General features: G+C 43.3%; 2 protein-coding genes and 1 pseudogene across 2 annotated transcripts in view; 1 reads left to right on the top strand and 2 right to left on the bottom strand.

Moving 5' to 3' along the window:
• LOC148018064 (peptidyl-prolyl cis-trans isomerase ppi1-like) overlaps positions 1–22349 on the bottom strand; it is a 47018-nt gene extending 24669 nt beyond the window's left edge. Inside the window, exon 1 of the mRNA XM_087661777.1 lies at positions 22029–22349. Within this exon, the coding sequence (XP_087517903.1) occupies positions 22029–22184 (156 nt within the window). The 5' untranslated portion in view covers positions 22185–22349. The remainder of the gene's footprint in view (positions 1–22028) is intronic.
• Positions 9476–22020, bottom strand: LOC148018065 (uncharacterized). Its single transcript, XM_087661776.1, has 2 exons — positions 19198–22020; positions 9476–12590 (listed from the first exon to the last, which is right to left on the bottom strand). Exon 2 carries the CDS (start codon positions 11682–11684, stop codon positions 10806–10808), a length of 879 nt encoding a protein of 292 aa, XP_087517902.1. The 5' UTR covers positions 11685–12590; positions 19198–22020; the 3' UTR covers positions 9476–10805.
• LOC148018066 (uncharacterized) lies at positions 16140–17931 on the top strand (annotated as a pseudogene).
• Positions 22350–22600: the final 251 nt, after the last annotated feature.

Raw genomic sequence — 22600 nt, 5'->3', positions numbered from 1 at the left:
GGACTACCTTGGAGTCCACGAACCATATCAAATTTCTGCCACTGTGGATAATCTCATCCTTATTCATAGGCCTCAACAAGAGGTTGAAGGTAAGCCTGAGTTTTCTCCTTTAGATTCAGTGCACAAAACTACTGATCCTGCAAGACCTTCGGAATCTCCACTACGGACCAGCCATCCACAAGTGGAACCTGGCTCAAATTACACATCACATCCACAGTACCTTTTTTCTCCAATGCCAGGTACGAATCCTATTATTTCAAATTCTATGCCAACTGATTTTGTATATTCTATTGGATCGCGTGATGCTTGTCAAGAAGGGACTCCTCAAAACAAACTTTGGTTTGTGAGTAACCTGATCCCACACTTGTTCCATACAAAGTCGTTCACTCATGAAAGACTCGTAACGTCTCCGCTATTATCAAGCTTATGCAAGGCTTATTGCTTGAGTTTCACTCTCAACTTCAGCATTTCGACTCAGCATCTGAGCGTTGTGGACACTTGACTGACCGCTATGCGGCTTGAGATAGCACCCATCACATCAATTTGGATCTTGAGTTCCAAAATTTCAAAATCACAGACAAGGATAACTTGAAAGTCAAGCTAGCTGAGTATCAGTATCTCCTCGCAAAGTTTTCAACCACTCGGCCTCCTAGGTCCTCTAATGATTAGGTTACCATGTTCCTTAACAAGCTGCCGATAAAATATTTCCATTTTGTGCAATAAGTGATTTCACAACCTCAAATACCCATATTTTATGAATTTGGGTGTCAACTATTGCACTATACAAGGTTGTTCAATCAATTTCATAACACATCCTAGTTAGAGGGGCTCTAGTTGCATCTCTCAAAGGGAGCAATAGGACAAGGACAAACAAAACTCAAATCAAAATCAAAATAGGGCTAGTGAATCCCAAGAAAACACTCAATCTACACTTAAACCTAGATGGCAAAATGTATCTAAAAAGAATAGGTTTTGTCAACATTATCAAAAGGCTAGCCATTATGACAAGGAGTGTCGATCTAAGACAAGAGGCACAGCCAAAATCCAAAAATCGGGCCCCTGCACTCCTTAGAGACATCAGATGCGAGTCTTGTTCACATCTACGAGTTGCCTCCTGATGAGGTGCCTACAATGGCCTACTCATCACAACCAAGCACGTCAGCACCTATTTGGCTTGTGGATAGTGAAGCTACCTATCATATGACCCCTAAAGTGAACATTTTCATTTCCCCAGCCCCTATAGCCAGGAGTGTCCACATAGGAAACAACTCCTCAATCAAGATTCAAGCCAAGGGTCACATCAATTTCCCCATTGACCTCGGTCCAAATCTCGCTTCGCTAGATGATATCTATCATGTCTCCCAACTTGGGGTAAACTTGTTGCCCATTCAATAGCTTTGCCGATTGGGGTAAGCAACTTTCTTCGCCACGACCACAATCGAGGTCCTAGACTCTCATACTAATTTAGTGATTGCTTGAGACAAGGCACAGCCTAATGGCCTTTACTACATGATACACTTTCTTTCCGAGCCAACTACCAATGATTCAAAGTTCCATCGCTTCTTGTTGGAAAATGACAACTAGCTATGGAGGAGAAAAAAAAGAGACAGACAACTATGAAGGAGAGACAATGAGAGTGTGCTAAAGCAAAAGAATAGAGTATACTTGCTGAACTAAAAGAATGAGAATGAAAGGTACAAGAAAGGTCTAAGATAGACCTCGCTCTAACTCAACTAGAGTTAACTGACTCTAACTCTAACTCTAAGAGTGATGACACAACTTATAAGTTGTGTTCACACTAGGAACTAAAAACAAACTAAAGACTAAAACATTAGGCACTGCCCATAGAATTGGCTAATTCTAACACCCCGTGGTAAATTACAAGAATGATCAATCACCAAAGGGTAGCAAGTTTAAGGACTTGCAAAAAGCCTCACGATCCATTATCCAAGTTTACGACATAATCATATAGCAATTTCTTGGAACATATAGTATATAAAAAGGTAAAGGGGCCATTAAGTTGACATTCAATTGTACCCCATTGGATAAATTTATACGAGTGAATTATATATTTTTTGTTAATAGTTAAATTGCATAGAGCTCACTTGACTCAAATTTTTTTTTTTTGTGGCTTTGATATTCTATCAAATGGATCTAGTTATTACGAATGAAAGGTTTGCTAAAGAATGATAGCAAAAGGCCAATTGAGTGACACTAAAGGGAGCATTTTTTAACAATATGTAAATAAATTAATGGGACAAATATTTGACAAAATGGTAATGCACCTCGATATATTTCGTGTGAGCATGAAACACAAGATTTTGTGCCACTGCAATAGCACTCTGACTGTCAAAAAGAATAGATGTAAGACCCTCCAATGGTAAATGTAGATCAGCCAACAATCTACGCAACTATATACATTCCACTATTGCTATGAAGGTTGCCCTATACTCAGCCTCACAAGATGAGGTAGCCACTGTAGACTCTTTCTTGCTTAGCCATGAAATGCATGAACAACCCAAAAAGAAACAATGTCCACTAGTAGACTACATAGTGTTTGAATCACCAACCCAATCTGAATCAATATAAGCCTTAATTGCAAGTCTCCCCCCAGGAAATAATAATATATGTGATTGAGTACCTTGCAAGTATCTAAAGATCTGCTTGACAGCTTTCCAATGTATAGTCCACGGGCTATGCATATACCTACTCCCTAAGATACTGCATACTGAATATCACGGTGTGTGTTGCAAAAATAAATAAGACAACCAACAACCTAGCTGTAAATTGCAACATCTCTTCACCATTATGCATAAACAGCTTTAAGCCTAGCTCCATAGGAGTGCACATAGGTTTGTAATCTTGTATATTAAACCCATGTAACAGGTTATCCACATACTGTGACTCTGACATGATGATACTATGCTGATTTTGGGTGAAGTGAATCCCAAATAATAGTGTAGACAACCCATATCTGACATAACAAATGCATGTTTCAATTCAGCCTTGAAATCTGCAATTTTTGCTTCTAAAGGTCTAGTGAGCAGCATGTCATCTACGTAAAGAATGATAATCAATAAGTCCCCCCTCCCTCCATTCTTAATGTATAGAGTGGGAGCAATTGCACTGTTTTTGAACCCTTTGCTGGCCAAACATGCATCAATTTTACAGTACCGTGCATGAGGAGCCTGTTTGAGACCATAAAGAGCTTTGTTTAGCTTGCATACCATATGCTCTTTCCCGTTAACAACAAACCCTAAAGGTTGTGACACAAACATCCTCATGCAAATCCCCATTTAAGAGTGTTGTCTTAATGTCCAATTGATGTACCTTCCAGCCATAATTTGCAGCCATTAGCAATTACACATCTCACCATTCTCACACGAGATGCAGGAGCAAAAGTTTCTTCATAATCTATGCTCTTTCTCTATGCATAGCTGTTTGCTACTAACCGTGCTTTGTACCTGTCAACAATACCATCAACCTTGCGTTTGAGTTTAAAAACCCATTTTGTGCCAATAGCCTTCTTGCCAAGTGTTAAATCCACAAGATCCCATGTGGAGTTAGTAGCAATAGAGTCTTAACTCATCCTCCATGGCCGACATCCAATGTACATCTTGCTAAGCTTTGCCCAAGGAAGTAGCTCATCATCATCCAACGGTGAGCTCATAAATACATGCTCATCACAATCATCTACTTCCGTAAAATCAACCAAATGGACTCCCCCTGCATCATGTGCTGCATGTCTAGCAACCCTTCTAGTGCATTGAGCCAAAGGAGCATACATTTTACTCTCCTGGAGAGTTTGTAATAGCCATCTTAGGTCTTTTTTTGGTGCATTTACAGTAGCTCTTTCATGCTATACTGCATCTTCCACTGCATGTGGCAAACCATCCTTAATACCTTGCTGTTCAGGCACATATAGTGCAGCAACAACTTGCTATATTATGTCTGTCCGGCCATTTAAACCAAGCACTGACTCCAAAGAAAGTGGCAAGAGACCCTCAAAGGCATCACCAATGACATGGGTGGCTAGCATTTGAAACTCATCATGTGAAAATGTAGCATTTTCAACAAATATGACATCCCTACTGACAAAAACTTTCGTTGTTCGTGGGTCATGCAAGCGACAGCCCTTGCTTTCTGAACTATAGCCAATAAATATGCATTTTACAACCTTGTCACAAGCTTTCACAAAGCTCTTTCGAAGCATGTGCATAGGCTATACAACCAAACACCAAAAGTAGTCAACCTTGGTTTTCTCGCAATGCCAAGCTTCAAACGGGGTGATCGTCCTTAGTGCCTTAGTGGGTGCACGATTCTAACAGTGGCTTGATGCGTAGTGCCATGATCGAGCAAATATGTCTCAAAAGTACAAAGCAGGTACTCTCCCCCTCTATCCGTGCGAAGTGTCTACACTTTCAAGCCAGTTTCAACTTCAAGCTTTGCAAAAAGATGTTTAAAATGCATAAATACATCAAATTTTACTTTTAATCTATACACCCATGTATACCGAGAGTAATCATCAATAAATGTAACAAAGTAAAGATGACCTCCGAGTGCACGTGTCCTCATGGGATCACAAACATCAAAGTGAGTAAGCTACAATTTCCAAACAGCACACACTACACCATCCTTTCTAAAGGCAAATCTGTGCATCTTGCCCAAAATACATCCCTCCCATGCATGAGGAGATGGATCTCCATTGGAGACAATGCATCTACCATATAACACCTCTAAAGGTCATCAAGCTCTCAAAACTCATATCCATAGCAAGTATACCATTGTTAGCAGTCATGTTTGGCATGCCTTGTCATCTCCTGCATGTGAGGCTCAATCTGAGTCAGATGAGGACTTTAGGAGCTCTGACTTGTCTATCACTTGTTTTGACGGAGGAGGTAGCTCATTCTAGAGCACTCAATTTATTGCATTTCAATGCATTTTCTCCTCTAGTTGGGATTTTATGTGCATTTCTCGAGGCAATTTCTGCATTCTTCAGCTTGCTCAACTACCAAAATTGTCCACCCTTTTTGGGATTTTTTTGAGCATTTTTGGTATTTTTACTAGCATTAAATGCTGATCGGACATATTTTTAGCCTCAAATTTCAAGTCGGCCAATTTTTGGGCTTTTTGGCTATTTATAGCCATTTCCCACTTGGCAATCACTTAGATTATCATCTTCCCTCCTTCCTTAGTAGGTGCACACTCCGACTCCATCAACTTCCTCCGTCTTCAGTGCTGCCGTCATCATCAGCCTAATCTGGTGCCCTCACTGATGCTGTGGGCTGCGTGCAGGGAATGATCAATCATGTATTCAACATTTGTTCCTTGTTCAGTGCAGGTTTCTTTTCTTCTTCTCTTGCAGATTGTCTCTCTCTTCCTCTCTGTTGGAGTTCCTTCTTCCGTTGCGCACTCTCACATGGTATTAGAGCATGGTATCATTGCCTAAGAGTGACATAGAGCTGACTTCTCGCGGAGACCACCAAAGCTGCCCAAAACGCAACCCAAATCGCCTGCGTTTTTTGCATCCACACCCTTCCTATGCAGAGGCGACCCTCTTTGACGCAAGGCTAATTCATCCACAGCTTGGCGACCTCATTTTGATGCTTGGCAGCAACATCAAGGTGGCAGTCGTCACCATTTGGGGCTCTGTCGGTATCTACATCAAGGCGACTGTCCCTTTTCCTTGGCGTTTACTCCTCTGCTCAAGTCATCATCTTCTGTGGACCAATCATCAACATCACAGTCATTTCCCTCTACAAACGCAAGGTTGCTACATCAGGCGACAGTATCCGATAGAGCATCTACACCAATTGTAGCTAACGTCCTCCTGTTTCATCACTGTTGTCACATCAAACGCAAATTTTTGTGGGTGTTTTGCAAATATATACAAAGATGTCTTATCACCAATTCTTTGTTGACTCAGAGGATGAGGTCTCTACAGAGAGACTTTTGTGCTAGTTCATGCGACGACCGGAGGTCACCTAGCCCATTTGTACAAGATCCCTCTATTCCCCGTTCTCTCCATGTTTCACAAAAGGCTCGTTTTGCTAGCCTTCATATGCCTTCCATAGCACCCTCTATACAAGTGTCTGTACTCCCTTCTTTGCCCAAAGAAGACCGGCTTGACGGTTCCAACTACTCGCTTTGGTCATGTAAGGTGGAGTGTATCCTTCATACCTTCAATCTTTGGGAGTTTGTTACCCACCCTATTCCCCGTCTAGTGGAGGATCCCACCATTGGATCATCGATGGATCATGCGGTCATATGGGATCCGCTCAGCTCAAGAGCTCGATCTTTCCTCTTTATGAGCTTACAGGATTTTGTCCTATTGCATGTGTGCAGGTTGCGGAAAGCAACGGAAGTGTGGACAAAGCTTGCTTCTTTATACCATCAGAAGACATTTGCCCATTGGATTACTCTCGAGAACAAATTGCCGATGCTCATTGTTGATGATTCTTCTTTCATAAACAATCATATCAACAGGTTGGAGGACATGAGGGATGAGCTTGCATCCCTTGGCAAGATAGTCTCTTCAGAGGATATGGCCATGATTCTTTTGACTCAACTGCCATCTCCCTGGTTTGATGTCTTCTACACTAGCCTTCTTACATCAAGGACCCATGAGAAGCTTCTATGGGAGAAGCTTGCCTTGCTTGTTTTGGAGCATGACGAGCGCACCAAAGAGGTAGCTAGTGGATCCACCTCCACCAAAGCTTTTGTTGCAAGTTCAGAGGGGAGACACAAAACAAAGGGAAGTCACAGGCTAAAAGACAGGAGAGTTCTTCACGTTCTGACTTCGACTCGGAGAAGCCTAAATGCCCATACTGTGTGAAGGAGACACATCCAAAGGAGAAATGTTGAAAAAAGTACCCTCACCTTCATCCAAGAGTGAAGGATGGAGCTAAAACATCCGAGCCTTCTACCTCTACTCTAGCAGTTACCCATGAGTCAGTGTTCCTTCATATTGTTGACTTGGAAGAGCCTTCTTCAGTGGTTGTCTCATCTTCTAAGAGGCCTTGGCTAGTTGATAGTGGAGCTTCTAGTCATATGACTCCCCACGGTGATTTGTTGTAGGATCTATGCCCTTCTGAGGGTTCAGTCACTGTTGGTGACATTGTACTAGGGTGTTATTGGTTCATAACCAAACTAGTCGTCGTGTGGATACTATGAGAAGTAATTCTGGTGGCGAGTTTACCTCCCACAAGTTTTCTAAGTTTCTACACGAGCAAGGCATTGCACGCCAGCTCACCTCTACCAACACCCCGCATAGAATGGGGTAGTAGAGTATAGGAACCAAACAATCCTGAATATGGCACGCTCTAGGCTCTTCGTAGGTGTCACGAGAACGTGAAAATTTGATGCTTTGCTTATGTTTAATTGACATTTGATTAATTAAATGTGCAATTAAAAGATACTCATGTGTTGCACATATGGGATGCAAGCTACTTTTTCACATTTGAAGGCTGAAGGACCCTGTGAAAAAGATGGGTGTCAAAGGCAAAAGTTGTAACAAGTTACACTTGTTAGATTCTAGGCGAATTTTGGTGTCAGTTTGCCCCTAGGACAATTAATTGGCCATTAAGTGTCAGTGGTGATACTAGGGACTAGGCATTAATTAACGGATTAATGCTTGTACAAGGGTCAATTAATGCATGGGACCACTTTGGGTTGCAAATGGCCTAGCCAATTAATTTTTGAATGGGCAAGGTCAATTTTTTGGGCATGAATTAAGGGCTGAATTAAATTTCAGAATTAATTAATTCTGAAAATTAATTAAATGGCTGAAAATTGCTGAAAATGGATTAAGAAAGCTGCCACTTGGCAAAACTTTCCCATGCAAGTGGGGAAAAGGCTAAATAGGGCTAAAGGGAGAGGAAAATCTCGTTTTTTTCCTTTTGAAGCTATTGGAAAGAGGTGTTGGACTGTTGCTGCCAGCTTTTGGGGCCATTTCCCAGCCATTGGAGACCATTTTGGTGATGGAGATTGCATATTCTTGACCTTGGGAAGCTAGCAATTGCTGCTGATGCACTTTCTCCTAAAGATCACAGTCTCTGATGCTCCTATTGTTGTTGGTGCATCCGTTTGGGGCTGGTACAGCAGGGCAGCTGCTGATTTTGATCAAGTCTTCGCGACAAATCTCAGAATTTTCTCTCTCTATAGCATTCTCTCATCTCCTTCAGCCTATGTTCAGCCATTCTCAGCAATTCTCAGTCATTCGGAGGAGATCTCAGCCATTTTTGGTGGGCTGATCTGTAATTTCTGCAGTAAACCCTAATTTACAACAGAAATTAGGATTTAGCAGCCACCTTGGGATCCGTGCCAAAGATTGAAGGCTCAAGGGACTGAAATCAGCAGCTGATAATTGAAGTTTATCAATGGATTTCAGGAGCCAGCCCATTCCAAATTGATTTGGGGGAACATTTGATCAGCCAAGGGTCAAATTGGAGAAGAAGTCCTGGGTGAATCAAGGGGCAAATGGCCCAAACGGCTTGCTGGTCATTTATGACAGCAAGAGCAATTGATTAGCAAGAGGAGATTGAAGAATCTCGAGTTGTACTCCTTCCAATTGAATGAAAGCTAAAGAAATACCGGAAGGGGTGCCAATTTTGGGGCCAACAGGGTGTCTACTGTCCAAGAATGTTATGGTAAAGTGTGTATTTCATTTTATGTGCATTTATTTATTGCTGTAATTAGCTCTTAAATCAGGTTATCACCACCCATTCCAAGAAGAAAGGCTGGTTTCAGTAGCAAAGCTCCCTGAGCGCCTTTGAGTCAAGGTTGTTAACACTTCACTGTACATCCTCAACCGATGCCCAATTGCGGTGGTCTCTAAAAAGACTCCATACGAGGCATTTTTTGAACCTTGGTCTGTTATTTCTCACTTTAGAGTTTTCAGTAGTTATACATATACACACACTCTTGATGACAAGATAGAAAAGCTCAGCCCTCAAGCCAATCTCTTGATTTTTGTGGCCTATTCTTTCAAAGCGAAAGCCTATTGTTTGTTCGATCATCGAACGAACAGGGTGATTGTTAGGAGGGATGTTGTCTTTGAAGAGAGGGGTATAGTGCAATCCTCTACACTGGACTCTTCGCCCTCACCTTTGCTCACATCATTTGAGGTCATGCCTACCAAGCATAGTTACCAAGAACGGGGAACGGGAACCCCTGGAACGGGGGGAACGTCCAAAGTGAGGGAACGGGAACGGAGGGAACGGTATATATATATATATATATATATATATATATATATATATAGAGAGAGAGAGAGAGAGAGAGAGAGAGAGAGAGTCAACACTTGTCTTAGAATCTAGAGAGAGAGATTATATCAACCATAATTCATGAAATTAGACTCTAGAGACATAATAATCAAGTTTCAACAATAATAAAGATTCAAAACATTGTAACCAGCAATGGATTGTCGCATTCATAATTCAACATTCTAATCAACAATGTTGCATAAGTCCAACTGGCAACAAGTGTGCATTGCAAAAACACAAAATATGCACTAAACTTTAAAGCTTAAATAGTAAAGATCCAAGTTACAAGAGCTCCAATTTCCAAGTCAATACTCTAAAGTTCCAAAAGGCTAGCTACTAAGTGCTCTGATTCATGGAAGATGGCTCCGCTGTGCCTGAATGCTCATCCTACTGAACAACATCCTGCCCATCATCATCACCATCATCATCATCGTCATCTTTTTCCCAACATATAAAAGAATCAGCCTTTGCAACTGATGTACGAGCTAGCAAGCGAAGATTGGAGCTCACATAAACTAGGTCATTCGTCTTCATTGTACCAAGACGATTTCTCTTCTTTGAGTGAATGTGATTGAATGAGCTCCATAGTTGCTCTAAACAAGAAGAACTAATTGTTTGGCTAAGAATACGAATAGCCACACTCTGCAACTCTGGAGCTTCTGCCCCGTAGTCCTCCCACCATAAAGCAGCCCCAATATTTGTCCTGTCCTCTAGTGCATCCTCTGTACCAAACATCCCTAATGTTTGCCGATATACAGAGAGCTGATTTTTAATTTTGCGTTGCATTTCACGACTGGGATAAAGCCTTGCAAGCAATGTGTTCCAAGCCTTGACCACCTCAAGGTCTCTTTCTTGCATCTTTCATTGAAACTCAGGATCAAGCACATATGCTGCAGCATGAATAGGAGAGTCATACTCATTCCATCTGCTGATGCATAACTCCTTGATCTGCTCATACCTATCTACATTTGGTTCCAAACTCTCCAACCTCTCAATCATGCGATCCATACCTTCATAGATATTCCCAATGCATGGATCCATGCCATCTGCAAGCCTCAACATGTGCATAATAGGATCAACCATTTGGTTGGTGCGATTAACCTCATCCCAAAAATCTCTATCAGAAACATATGCATTACATAACACAACAGTAGCAGTGGCAGCCCCAATCCAATTTTCATACTCATCACTAGCAAATAGCTCCCGAATTGCACCTTTGCAATAGTGCAATCGACCAAGCATAAGAAAGTTATATGCAAATCGTGTATCCGAGTATTTAAGAAGTTCTTTGTCACTTCTCTTGCGAAACTCAGCATGCAAGTACTAATGATTATATATAAATGTGATAATCTTGTTGCCTTTCGCAACAAGAGATGCAATCCATGGCAAGTCCCTAATATCCTTCAACAAGTTATTCAAGCAATGCGCCATGCATGGACTAAAGGTGATATGTGGATACATTGCCATTAAAATGTTTCCTGCTGCCCTGTTTGTAGGTTCACCATCTGCCACAAACTGCACTACATTTTCTGCCCCAACAGCCTACACTGCCTCGCACCACTCGGATGCCAATACCTCTGCACTCTTTCCAGTCTCTGAAGCATCATGACTACCAATGAAGTATACATCTCCACGAGAATATGCAACAACACCATGTATGGACCTATGGCGTGTGTCACTCCATCCATCTGCTATCAATGTCACTCCATTTCTTGCCCATTGATTGCGAATATTTGCTGTTGCAATCTCTATGGCTACTTTCTCCTTTTGAAGCAATGTGGTCCTGATAGTTTCTGATGAAGGGGGCTTATATGTGGGTCCATACTCTGCAATCTTTGTCACCATATTTAAAAAATAAGGTGACCTAGCTGATTTGAATGCAATATGGTCATGGTAAAAAAAGTGTGCCACTGCTGCTTCTGTTTCCTCTTTTTTCTTTGGTTCCCATGAAGTGTGCAATGAACTCTGTTTAACACCACGACCTGTTACCATTGATGGCCCACGAGAAGGCTGCGTAGCCACTAATCCTGGTGGTCTTCTGCATGAAGCACCATGCCCTGCTGGCCTTGGAGTCCATGTTGTTGGATCCACTGCTATATTTAGCATCCTCCTGGCATGTGAATTCCCCATAGAAGTGGCTATGCGGTCAAGTAACTCCTGCCTTTTCTCAATTGATACATTGGTGCAAAAACGCACCTCTTTCCCCTCCTCATGTAGAAGATGGGCTCTCACTTTATCAGCCCCACTAGTGCGAGCATAAGGGCAAAGTTTGCATTTCCAAGGGCGAGCCCCTCCACCTCTCAATGGCGCCCCTGCATCTACCTCATCCCACCATGACCAAGTAGTGCTTCGACTTCGTCCAGTTGTTGACGAAGTACCTGCTGAGGATGATGAAGATCCCATAGATGTCAATGCTGCCATCTATATAGAAGTGACAAATAATCAGTAAACTTCAATGAAATTAGTAATTACAGAAATTTGCAGCCAATATTTCAACATCCATGCGTCAAAGTTCAATGAAATTGCAAAAATTTCAACCAAAGTGTACCGTGTGCCGCACGCGACGTAGGCAGGAGACTCAGAGGCAGGTGGGAGAGTCAGGTGGCCAAAAGTAGGCACACCCACGGCCTTGGCGAGGTAGGTGTGGCAGGTGGAGCAGCCTGCAGGTGAGTGAAGCGGGAGCAGGCGGAGGAGCAGGAGCAGGCGGAGGAGCAAGAGCAGGCGGAGCGGGAGCGGGAGCGGGTAGGAGCAGGTGGGCGCGTGGAGCGGTAGGCGACAGGCGGGCGACTAGCGGGAGCGGGCGACAGGCGGAACGTCGAGACGCAGGCAGGCGACCCTTTTTTTTTAAATTAAAAAATTACATTGGCTGGAATGGCCGTTCCAAACAGGGACCGGCCAGGGAACGGGCGGGAACAGCCAAGGAACGGGCAAGAACGGGGCAGGGAACAGGAGGAAACATTTCGCCAGCGTTTCCTGGGCTCGTACCTCCCGGAACGCGTTAATCCATTCCTATACGCTGGAACGGGCGTTCCCTGTCTCTATGCTACCAAGCCGAGTCTACTGCCAACTCCTGACCTTCCTGCAAATACTTCAACTCCCAAGCCTCCTCTACAAGACCCGTTACTTCGTTGGGATCCTTCCATCAGATTCCACTTCAGAGGACCCTAGAAGGTATGCTCGGCTTGGCCCTCACACTTCATATGCATTGTTGTTTACAGCTGATTACATTGCACATTTTAAGCCGGACAGTTGGCAAGGGGCTCACTAGGACCCTCCTAAGGCATGAGGCCATGGAAAAGAAACTGGATAGTATTGATCGAAATGGAACTTAGACATTGGTGGATAATCCTCGTCACAAGCCAATCATCGAACGAAGTGGATTTTTAGGACCAAGATAAATGTTGATTGTACTTAAGACAAATACAAGGCTCACCTTGTAGTGCAAGGTTTCAAGCAAAAGCACGGCATTGACTATGAAGAAACATTTACACCTACCTCTCGATTAACATCGTTTTGTCTGTTGGGTGCTCTCCTCGCTCACCACGATTGGCCGATTTATCAAATAGATGTCAAAAGTGCCTTTCTGAGCGGTTATTTGAAGGAGAAAGTCTATGTGGAGCAACCTCCCTACTTTTCTTCCGCTGCCTAGATTGACATGTATTTTGCTTGCAAAAAACTCTTTATGGGCTAAAGCAAGCGCTAAGGTCTTGGTACCAAAGAATAAACAAGTTCTTACAGACTCATGGATACTATTCTACCCCCTATGATCCAAATCTATATATACACCCCACTAGCGCAAGGATCAGCTATATCCTATTGTATATTGATGATATATTACTCATTGGCTCAGATTCTACAGCTCTAGCAGAAATTAAGGCATAGCTTTGCACTACATTTAACATGACCCACTTAGAATTATTGTCTTATTTCTTGGGGATAGAGATTGTTAGGTCTGAGGAAAGTATCGTTATGTCGCAATAGAAGTGCACCCTTTAGCTGATGGAACAATATTGCACTGATCAGACATGGCCCATGGCCACATCTCTCGATCGCACTGTCCATCTGCACAAGGATACCTCGGGTCAACCTTTTGATGCTCATACCTATCGTTCAGTTGTAGGGAAATTACTCTGGTTGATTCTACTAGACCAAATCTTGCATTCTCAAATAGTTTGCTTAGTCAGTACTTTAATGCACCAAGAATGTCTCATTGGATTGCTTGTCTTCGTGTATTAAGATATTTAAGGTGTACCTATAAAATTATGAACTAACTTATGGTCATCGTTTATGCTTGCAGAGATATACTGATTTTGATTGGGCGAGAGATCTTGACACCTGACCGTCCCATAGCGGCTACCTATACACCTTGGGTACAATATCCATCTCTTGGGCCAGCTATAAGCAAGAGAAAGCATTTTCCACAGCCAAGGCAAAGTATCAAGCTCTCTTTGATGGTACTACGGAGGCCGTCTATCTAAGAAACTTGTTGGCTGCACTACCTACAATTGTCTGTTGTGACAACCAAAGTGCCACTGCCCTTACGGATAATCCTGTCATCACCCTCGGACATGGCACATAGCAGTTCACTATCCCTTCACCAAAGGGCAAGTTGAGCTAAGCACCATTCGCCTAGAATTTGTGTCGTCCAATGACAACTTTGCAAATATTTTGACCAAGGAGTCAACTTGCTAATTCTCCAGTACCTTCTACCATGTATTGGCTTGGGTACACCCTCATCTACTTCTTTTGATTGACGGGAAGAGGGTGTTTCCCTCTTATTTCTCCTTCCAATCTGAGAGGGAGTGGTTTCCTTCTCTTGATAGTGACAATGATAATGCCTATAGTTTTTCACTTTCTAACATTTACTTATTTTGTATTGTATATTATGGACACTTGTAACTTCATCTGCATTGTCAAGATAACATGATTGTAAAAGGACGCTTCGACGAGCAAACAATTCCCTTGCGAGAACACTATCCAAGTGGCATCGTTGCATCGCATTCTACATGAGCATAAATACTTGCATCTTCCTTTACAGTACCCCATGCATTGACATTCTGTTCATGTAAACATGCATCTGTGCACATTTATCCCTTTTCGAATACCCTTGAAGCGATCGACTCCAGATCCACCATAATCATGGCATCACACATGGCAGTCTCCAAAGGCAATTTTTCCCTATGCTTGCATGTTGGCTTTGCTTGTCTTACTTGCTTACCCATCTTGCCTTTCTCTCCACATATTCTCCATATAATTGGCACACACACACACCCTTAGGAATCCCTAGGCACTTACCCTAGTAGTATGTGGGATTGTTTTTCTTGTTTTATGAAGGTAGTGGAGCTATCCATCCTTATTTTCCCATACTTTGAAACATTGTCACTCAATGGGACGAAACCTGATTTGAAACCATCACTTAATAATCAATCTTTTGTATAAATTGTACCAAAAGCCCTTTCTAGAAAAAAAAAAATTAGCACACACACAAAGTCCATTGTTGATTCCATCCCCCTTTCTAGGACTTGGTGTACCCTTGGGCAGCCGACTCCTATGTACCCCAAAACGGCGTTTCGGCAAGTCCGAAACGGACCGGCCGTTTCAGACCAGGACGGAAATGGGAGCACGCCGTTTCGAGATCCTGCGGCCCGGCCCCATTTCGCGTGGTTATCCGGCACCGTGATTCTCCTTCCCCACTTCATCTCGCTCACGCAGCTCTTGAGTCTCGCCTTGGCCCTCCTCCACCTCGGACCTGCAGCAGCCACCTCCCGCCGCCGCCGCCGCCGCCTCCTCCTCCTTTTTCTTTTTCTTCTCCTTCTTCTTCTTTCTTCTTCTCCTCCTCCTTTAATCCATTATCTAGGTCCTGACTCCTAAGGGCTAATCATATCATGGCGCCGGACCCATATTGGAGGCATGTCACTCCAATCAAGGAATACGAGGACTCCAGCGGATCAAAGAAGTGGCGGTGCAACTATTGTGGATTGGAGAAATCAGGGAGTGTAACGCGCGTGAAAGACCACTTGGCTTGTGTTCCCAACAAAGACATTGGGCCTTGCGCAAATGTGCCGGCAAAAGTAACAGTAAGTCTCCATCTTTGGCGCCGAAAGCGTATGGATATTGAGCTAGAAGAGGATGAATCAACACCACATGGGGCTAATGAAGCACAAGTGGGGCAAAAAGAGGCTAGTGGGCCTAGTGGCGCTAGCCAAATTGAAGGTGCCAGTGGCCCATCAAAAAGAAGTGCATCCATATCCGTATCGGGTCCAAGTGTAAAAAGGACCCCGTTGCCATCTTCTAGTGGTGGTGGGCAAAAGGGCTCCTTGCTTGGTGTCGGGTCCAAGTGTAAAAAGGACCCCGTTGCCATCTTCTAGTGGTGGTGGGCAAAAGGGCTCCTTGCTTGGTGCAAGTGTCCATGCAGGACTTCAAAGGCAAGCAATTGTAGAGGCAACTAGGAAACTCACGCTTATTTATTTGGTGTGCTATCTCTTTCAATGTGGCCACTACACATCAATGGAAGAAGACAATTAGAACAATAAGCTGCATAGGGTGTGAGTGGGAAGGTCCATCCGCAAATGCATTACGCACATGGGAGCTTCAAAAGGAGAAAGCATCCATAGAGGCTCAATTGGAGCCCTTGGAGGAAACATAGATGAAATATGGATACACAATATTATGCGATGGATGGTCAGATATGCGCTGAAGGAAAATTTACAATGTTTTTGTGTCTTCATGTAAAGACACAATGTTCATTAAGGCCATCGATGCCTCTATCTCAGGTCTTACCATCACAGGAGCTTTCATTCGGGAGCACATGCGACAGGTCATCATGGACATAGGAGTCCAAAATGTGGTGCAGGTGGTGACACATAGTGGAAACAATTGTGTGTCTATGGAACGTATGCTTGAGGAGGAGTTTCCTAACATAGTATGGACTCCATGTGCATTCCATTGCCTTGACTTGCTTATTGAAGATATTGGGCAAATATCTTGGGTGGATGACATTTTCAAGACGGTAATAAGCATGGTAAGATTTGTGAAAAAGAGGCCATCCATCACAAGCATGTTTCGAGCTAATAGTACACTTGAGCTATTGAAGCCCTCCACCACTTGATTTGCCTATATGTTTATTGTATTGGAGAGGTTGATACGGGTTCGTCCAAATTTGATATGGACCATTGCATGCCAGGAATGGCTCACATGGAGTAAGAGAGAGTCTTCAAAGGCTCTTGCTTTTAGACGCATATTTTAAATGAGAGTTGGTGGGTTGAGGCAGAGGCATTGGTGAAAAGTCTCACTCCTATTTACACTATATTGTGCATCACTGATATGTAGGGGAGTACTTTGGGGCTTCTATATGAGTATATGGATAAAATTGACGAGGCCTTGCTTCGCATCAGCTTTTTGCCCCAAGACAAGTAAGTTTTTGTTAAACTTTTACACGTGTAATTATTTGGTATTAACGACTCCTTGATGATTGATCATTATTCTAACATCTAAGTTTTTAACATATTTTATCTATAGGGTTGATGAGATTCATGCAGTGTGGAATGCACGATGGGATTGGTTCCATAAACCAATCCATGCTATCGCACATATCTTGCATCCCCTTTGGTGTAGCGAGAAGTTAGAGGGCTTCATGGAGTACATGAGGCGCCTCACAGGGGATGATATAGATATGATGAGAAGAGTAGAGGATGATTTACTGGCATTCCGCAATCATTCTCTTCATTTTGGCCGATCCACAGCTAGGCTTCGAGAGACACAGCTTCAGCCTGTCTCTTGGTGGGAGAAATACGGCAATTATGCTCCTACTTTGATATGTGACTGGTGACTTTTATATTTTGAATCTTGATTATCTAATGCATTGTGCAACCTAGATAACAAGTTCTGTAATCTATTGCCCACTTAAATGTTAATTTTGCAGCATGCATATTAGCAATTGCTAATTACTTAACCTCAATCTTTTAAATTTGAATAGAAACGCATTGTCATTCGGATCCTCTCGCAAGATTGTGATTCAGGGTCTGCTGAAAGGAACTGAAGCACATGGGCCCTCTTCCACACCAAAAACAGAAACAAGCTCACAACTGTCCAATTGGAGCATTTAGTGTTTTGCCATTATAGTCTCCAGCTTCTTGAGAGGACCGCTCTGTCCCCTGAGCCTTCACAGGTAAATTGGTAATGATTAGTATTATGTATGATTAACTTTTTAACCTTGAGTCCTTGACACTTGACATTGCTAATTTGCTTGGAAGTTGGATTGTAAATTGTGATATGTATGAAGTTTAAACATTGAACATATTGAATCTCCTCTCATATGATATATCTTTGTCTCGTTCACCTTTACATGTGAATGTTGACAAGATTGATATAGAGAAGATGCGTGACATTCCGCAGATACCACAGGAGAAGCAGGATATCTACTCCATGCTCTATAGAAGCTATCGGCACCGGTGCATGAGACTCGTGTATAGAGGAGGGTTAGAGTAAGGGCCACACGTAGTCGTGCATCACAGGCAGAGTCGGAGCCAGAGTCTGAGGATGAGGCTGAGGCTGCTTCATCAACTTCATCCATCATCAAGCTTGCATTTGCAGATTCAAAGGCTACTAACCCTTCAACGACAATCTCCCTACTCCAAGCAGCACCATTCTTCATCCTAAATTGCAAATTCAAGAGGCTCCTCTTGAACAACAGTCTCCCTACTCCAAGCAACACCTCATCATCCCTGCGTTTGCTAACTTAGAGGCTTCTTCGGCAATCTCCCTGCTCCATAGCATCCTTCGTGCTACCGCACCCTTGTATCAAATTCACTCCATTATTTGATTCATTATCTTGTTCATCTAAGTTTCTCTTCTCTTCTCAATGTTTGCCATAAACACCATGTTTCTCCTTGCATATCCTACAGTCTCTTTAGTTGCTCGATCATTTCTTGACATGATATTAGAGCCAAAGGCACTCAGTGGTTTGCGAAGATCCTCTACATGGAAAAAGGCAAAGACAAATTGCGAGTTCGGCATCAATATCTCATTATTACTCTACTTCTGCTGCGCCACTAAGAGATATCCTTCTTCTCCCTCCCACCCTCCCTATTATAAGTTGCCACTCCAATACCATGGCATATCCATTGACACATTGCTTGGCTCACCCTGAGTCTCCTATCCCACCCTCCTTTACTTAGGTTCGAGAAGACACCTTTCGACAACTCTTCAACTTCTACTCCTGCGCCCCAAATAGCTTCTTCGGTACGACCAACGATACTTTCTTCTTCATCCAACACCTCAGAGTCTGTGATCCATGAGTTGGAATTCCTCTCTCTCCAAAGGAGATTCAGAAGGGAATTCTTTTCCTTCGCTCTCGCAAGGAGTCTCTCCTTTCTCTTTGGCATTAGAGGAGGCTCCTACTCCTCTAATTTCAAAGGGGGACCCTCATACTTTGAAAGTTCTTCACCCACCATCTTTTACTTCCGAGGTTTGGCTCTCTTTCGAGCAATTTTACCACCACTGATACCCAACATCTAGAGCATCCATCTTCAATCAAAACCCTTTGATTTTCAAGGGCAACTTTTTAACTAGGCCTTCGTATTCCTTCCAACATGGTGTCACGAAGCTAGTGCCTTCTCACTCGAGGTTATGTTTCAAGTTCTACTATTCAACCGATCTCCTAACTATCTTCATAGCTCTCCTTTCAAGTGGCATTCTTAGATTACAAGGTGGATTTTCTTCTCTTCGTCTCACTTCTCTTTTGTGCTCCTTTTTAGGCCTAAGAGAGGGTTTTTAGAAACAACATCATTCCATACAATTTCGCTTCTTCATTCCCATTTTTGGTTTCTATCTCCAGCCCCAAAAAGGCTTTCTAGGGCCTTCCAAGAGAGTTAAAGTACCAGTCGAGAGACTTCAATGGGCAAGACTCGAGACTATTCGTGCATATATATTCAACACCTCCCATTCATTCTTCACCACGCACTTCTTTTCATCTCTCTCACTTCTCCTTCCAGCACCATCTCCTGTTACTAGGCGCCGACCTCCAACATCATCCGAGCTACATCTTGGTGGCAGTCTCTCTCCTCCTCAACTAGCACTTCTCCTCCATCATTGCAACAACTTCCTAGAGCCCTAAACCTTATGTTTGGTGCTCACCCTGTAAAGAAAAATACCCTAACACAAAAACATAAACAGAAACCGTACGACAAAGCATAGACTAATAAAAAGAACACAGTTAGGGTTAGGGTTAGAGTAACTCAAAGACAATGAACACAATAATAAATGAAATAATGACTACTAATAATACGATGCTCATGCAACAAACACACTATGCAGTGAATGAGTACTGAACCTCGAACTCCTGTATCTCAAGGATCAGGGCAGGGGTAATGAGTTGGAGAGTGTATCGTACTCCGAACGAATCCCGAATCGCAGCAAGGCAACCTCCGGATGTTGAATACCAGCAAACGCAACAGTGAGAAGCTGGATCTGATACAGACAACAATGAGGAGAGAGAAAGACTAAAAACGGAGCCTGCAAGAGAGAGAATAAAAACGTAGATAGGACGGCATGTAGGAGAGAGAAAGACTAAAACCGGAGCTTACAGGAGAAAAAGACTGAAAACGTAGGCAGGACAGCCTACAGGAGAGAGAAAGACTAAAAACAAAGCCTGCAGAAATGAGAAAGACTGAAAACGCAAACATAACAACCTGCAAAAGAGAGAGATTGAAAACGCAGACAAGACAGCCTGCAAGAGAGAGAAAGGCTACAGCGACTGCAGACAGGAGAGAGAAAACTGTCAAGGCGGCAGCTAGAGCCTGCTAACCCAACAATTTACTGGCATGGCAAGCTGTACAATTGTGCAAATGAACGGCAGTTAGTCGGCAGGCAGAAACAATAGCAATTAGCGTATGGAGGGCTGGAAACAGACGCCAGACTATAGGGAACAGTGATATACAGCAAGGGCTGAGATGTCCTTCGTGACCGGGGTGTGGGCAGCAAGCTGGTAACACCTGAAACCTACAAAAACGAGATTGTGAAAGAGTGGAGGACTGGCTATCAATTTATAGAAAAGTAGGGTTCTAGGTCCTCTCCCACTTAACTTTCTTGATCTACTCCCCGTTTTAGGGTTTTGGCTAAAATAAGCCTAAAATAAGCATGTTTTGGGGTTGTTTAAGTGGCTAAGTGCATTTCTTAGCACAACACACCCCCTGTTGGCACCAACGTCCACCTGCCTCACATCAATCTCCACCCTTTAAGCATCATTACTCCTTGCATTTGGCTGCCCTGGGGATCCTCTTACATTTTGCATCTTCATCCATCAAAAGGCGTCATTATTAGAGACAATTGGAGATTCGCATTTTGCATCGTGGCTGCTTTCCTTCATCAAGCGTCTCACTTCCAACTAGCGCTTCCACCTATTCATCCTTGTGTTTGGCAATTTCTAGTATCCCTTTCTTCAAGCAATAGTGCACCAATCCTAGGTGGCCTCCAACATCTACGTTTGGGCTGTCTAGAAGGTAACCTTCATCAGCCATCCATCATCAGGCTTGCTTTGCAAATTCATAGGCTCCTCACCCTTCAAGGGCAGTCTCCTTGCTCCACGTGGCACCAGTCACAGATTCAAAGGCTCCCCTTTGACAGCAATCTCCGTGCTCCAAGCGACACCTCACTATCCCTGCGTTTGCAGACTTAAAGGCTTCTTTAGCAATCTCCCTGCAAACCCTACTATCTCTCTAGTTGCTCAATCACTTCTTGACAAAGGTGACATCAATTGCTATACGGACCAAGCAAATTGTTGACATCATCATCCGAGCAATCACCAATCCCAATTTAGGTGGCCGGAGGCTACTTTTTGTAGTTACAGCAACCATCTATATCATTAGTTTCATCTTCCATCTACTGCCCACTCTTCCTCAAACCTGACTCAGTCGCATTCAGCCTGATGCAAACTCTCCAAATCTGTATTTATTGCTGCCATACACATTCAGAGGCTATCTACATCGTTTCCAGATCTATACAGAGTATGACACACCCTCAAACTCAGTCATTCAAAGACATGAGAGTTCGAGTTTCAATATTTACCTTGCACAATGTGCCTACTACATTGATCATTGTACCAGATTATTGATCCCCATCACAGAGAGATCAGTCCTCTTGCTATGTAGTGGAGATCTTGAGGGGGTACCACATACAAATTCTGTCTCGACTTACAATGATTCGCTTTGGGATATACATTCCAGAACTTCCTTCATCCCAGTTCTCTCTCAGGGTTTGAGTGGAGGCAATCGTGTCTTCTCAAGTCCCACTTCTTTAGTTACTAAGATTTGTCTACAACTACTTGGATCAGAAATGTTTCTTAGAGCCCTTTGCTGTGGAGATATAAACTACTATGAAGGCAGTCCACAGAAGGCCAGCAGTTGAAGCGCTGCCAAAAAGAACAAAAGGAGAGATTCCAATAGCCTGGATCTCTCTTCCTTTCTGGACTGCGATAAGACATTCCTCATGGCCTGGCATTAAAGGGCCTGGTTTACGTATTTGATGCAACTAAGAAAGAAGGGTCAATTCTGTGATCTGCAGCAGTTTAACAAAATGGTGGCACACACCCTGGGCCGTCAGTATAAATGGACCATTGCAGTTTGCATGCGATGGAAACTGAGGAAGGCTGAAGCGTATGCAGAAGCAAATCCACATCTCCCGGCATCATGTAAACCGAAAAGCAAACTGCAGCAAATGAATAAATGACCTGAAAAATAAAAAGGAAAAAGCTGAGCTTTGAGGAATCACCGAGAGCTTGGACCTGTGTGAGTGGCGCGCGACGAGCAAGAGGACGAGGAAGACGACGAGGGACGCACCCGCAAAAAGAAAGGTTTTGCTAAAGCCAGCGGGAGCTTTCTTCTGCTTGCTCTTCATGAGAAGGGCCTGAGGCTTGATCCGACCCATCCTGTGGAGAGAGAGAGAGAGAGTGTGTGTGTGTGTGTGCGCGCGCGCGGGTGTGTGAGCACGTGCGAGTGAGAGGCGTGAGTGAATATGTCAAATGTAGAGACTTCAGAGACGAGCGAGAGAGAGAGAGAACGAGCGAGCACGCGAGCGAGAGTTGCTCGATATTACCCCGGTAGTGGGGTCAATGTGGAGACCGGCGAAATAATAATCAACACACAGATGATAAATAACAAACAAATCTTTACTATTACTTACTACATTACATATTATTTGCAAGTTTGCTTTGACAATCTCCAAAGCAACCAACGCAAGAAGACTATTGATGAGGAGGCTCTCACTCTCTCTCTCTCTCTGCACATGCCAAAAGGTCAAATTCTTGCTAACTCCAACACACTAACTGTTACATGACTCCACCC

The sequence above is a fragment of the Lygodium microphyllum genome, chromosome 21 (assembly GCF_053477565.2).
Source record: "Lygodium microphyllum isolate KBCC chromosome 21, Lygodium_microphyllum_v1.1.10, whole genome shotgun sequence".
In the NCBI taxonomy this organism is placed as follows: Eukaryota; Viridiplantae; Streptophyta; class Polypodiopsida; order Schizaeales; family Lygodiaceae; genus Lygodium; species Lygodium microphyllum.
This window is presented reverse-complemented; position numbering and strand designations above follow the sequence as displayed.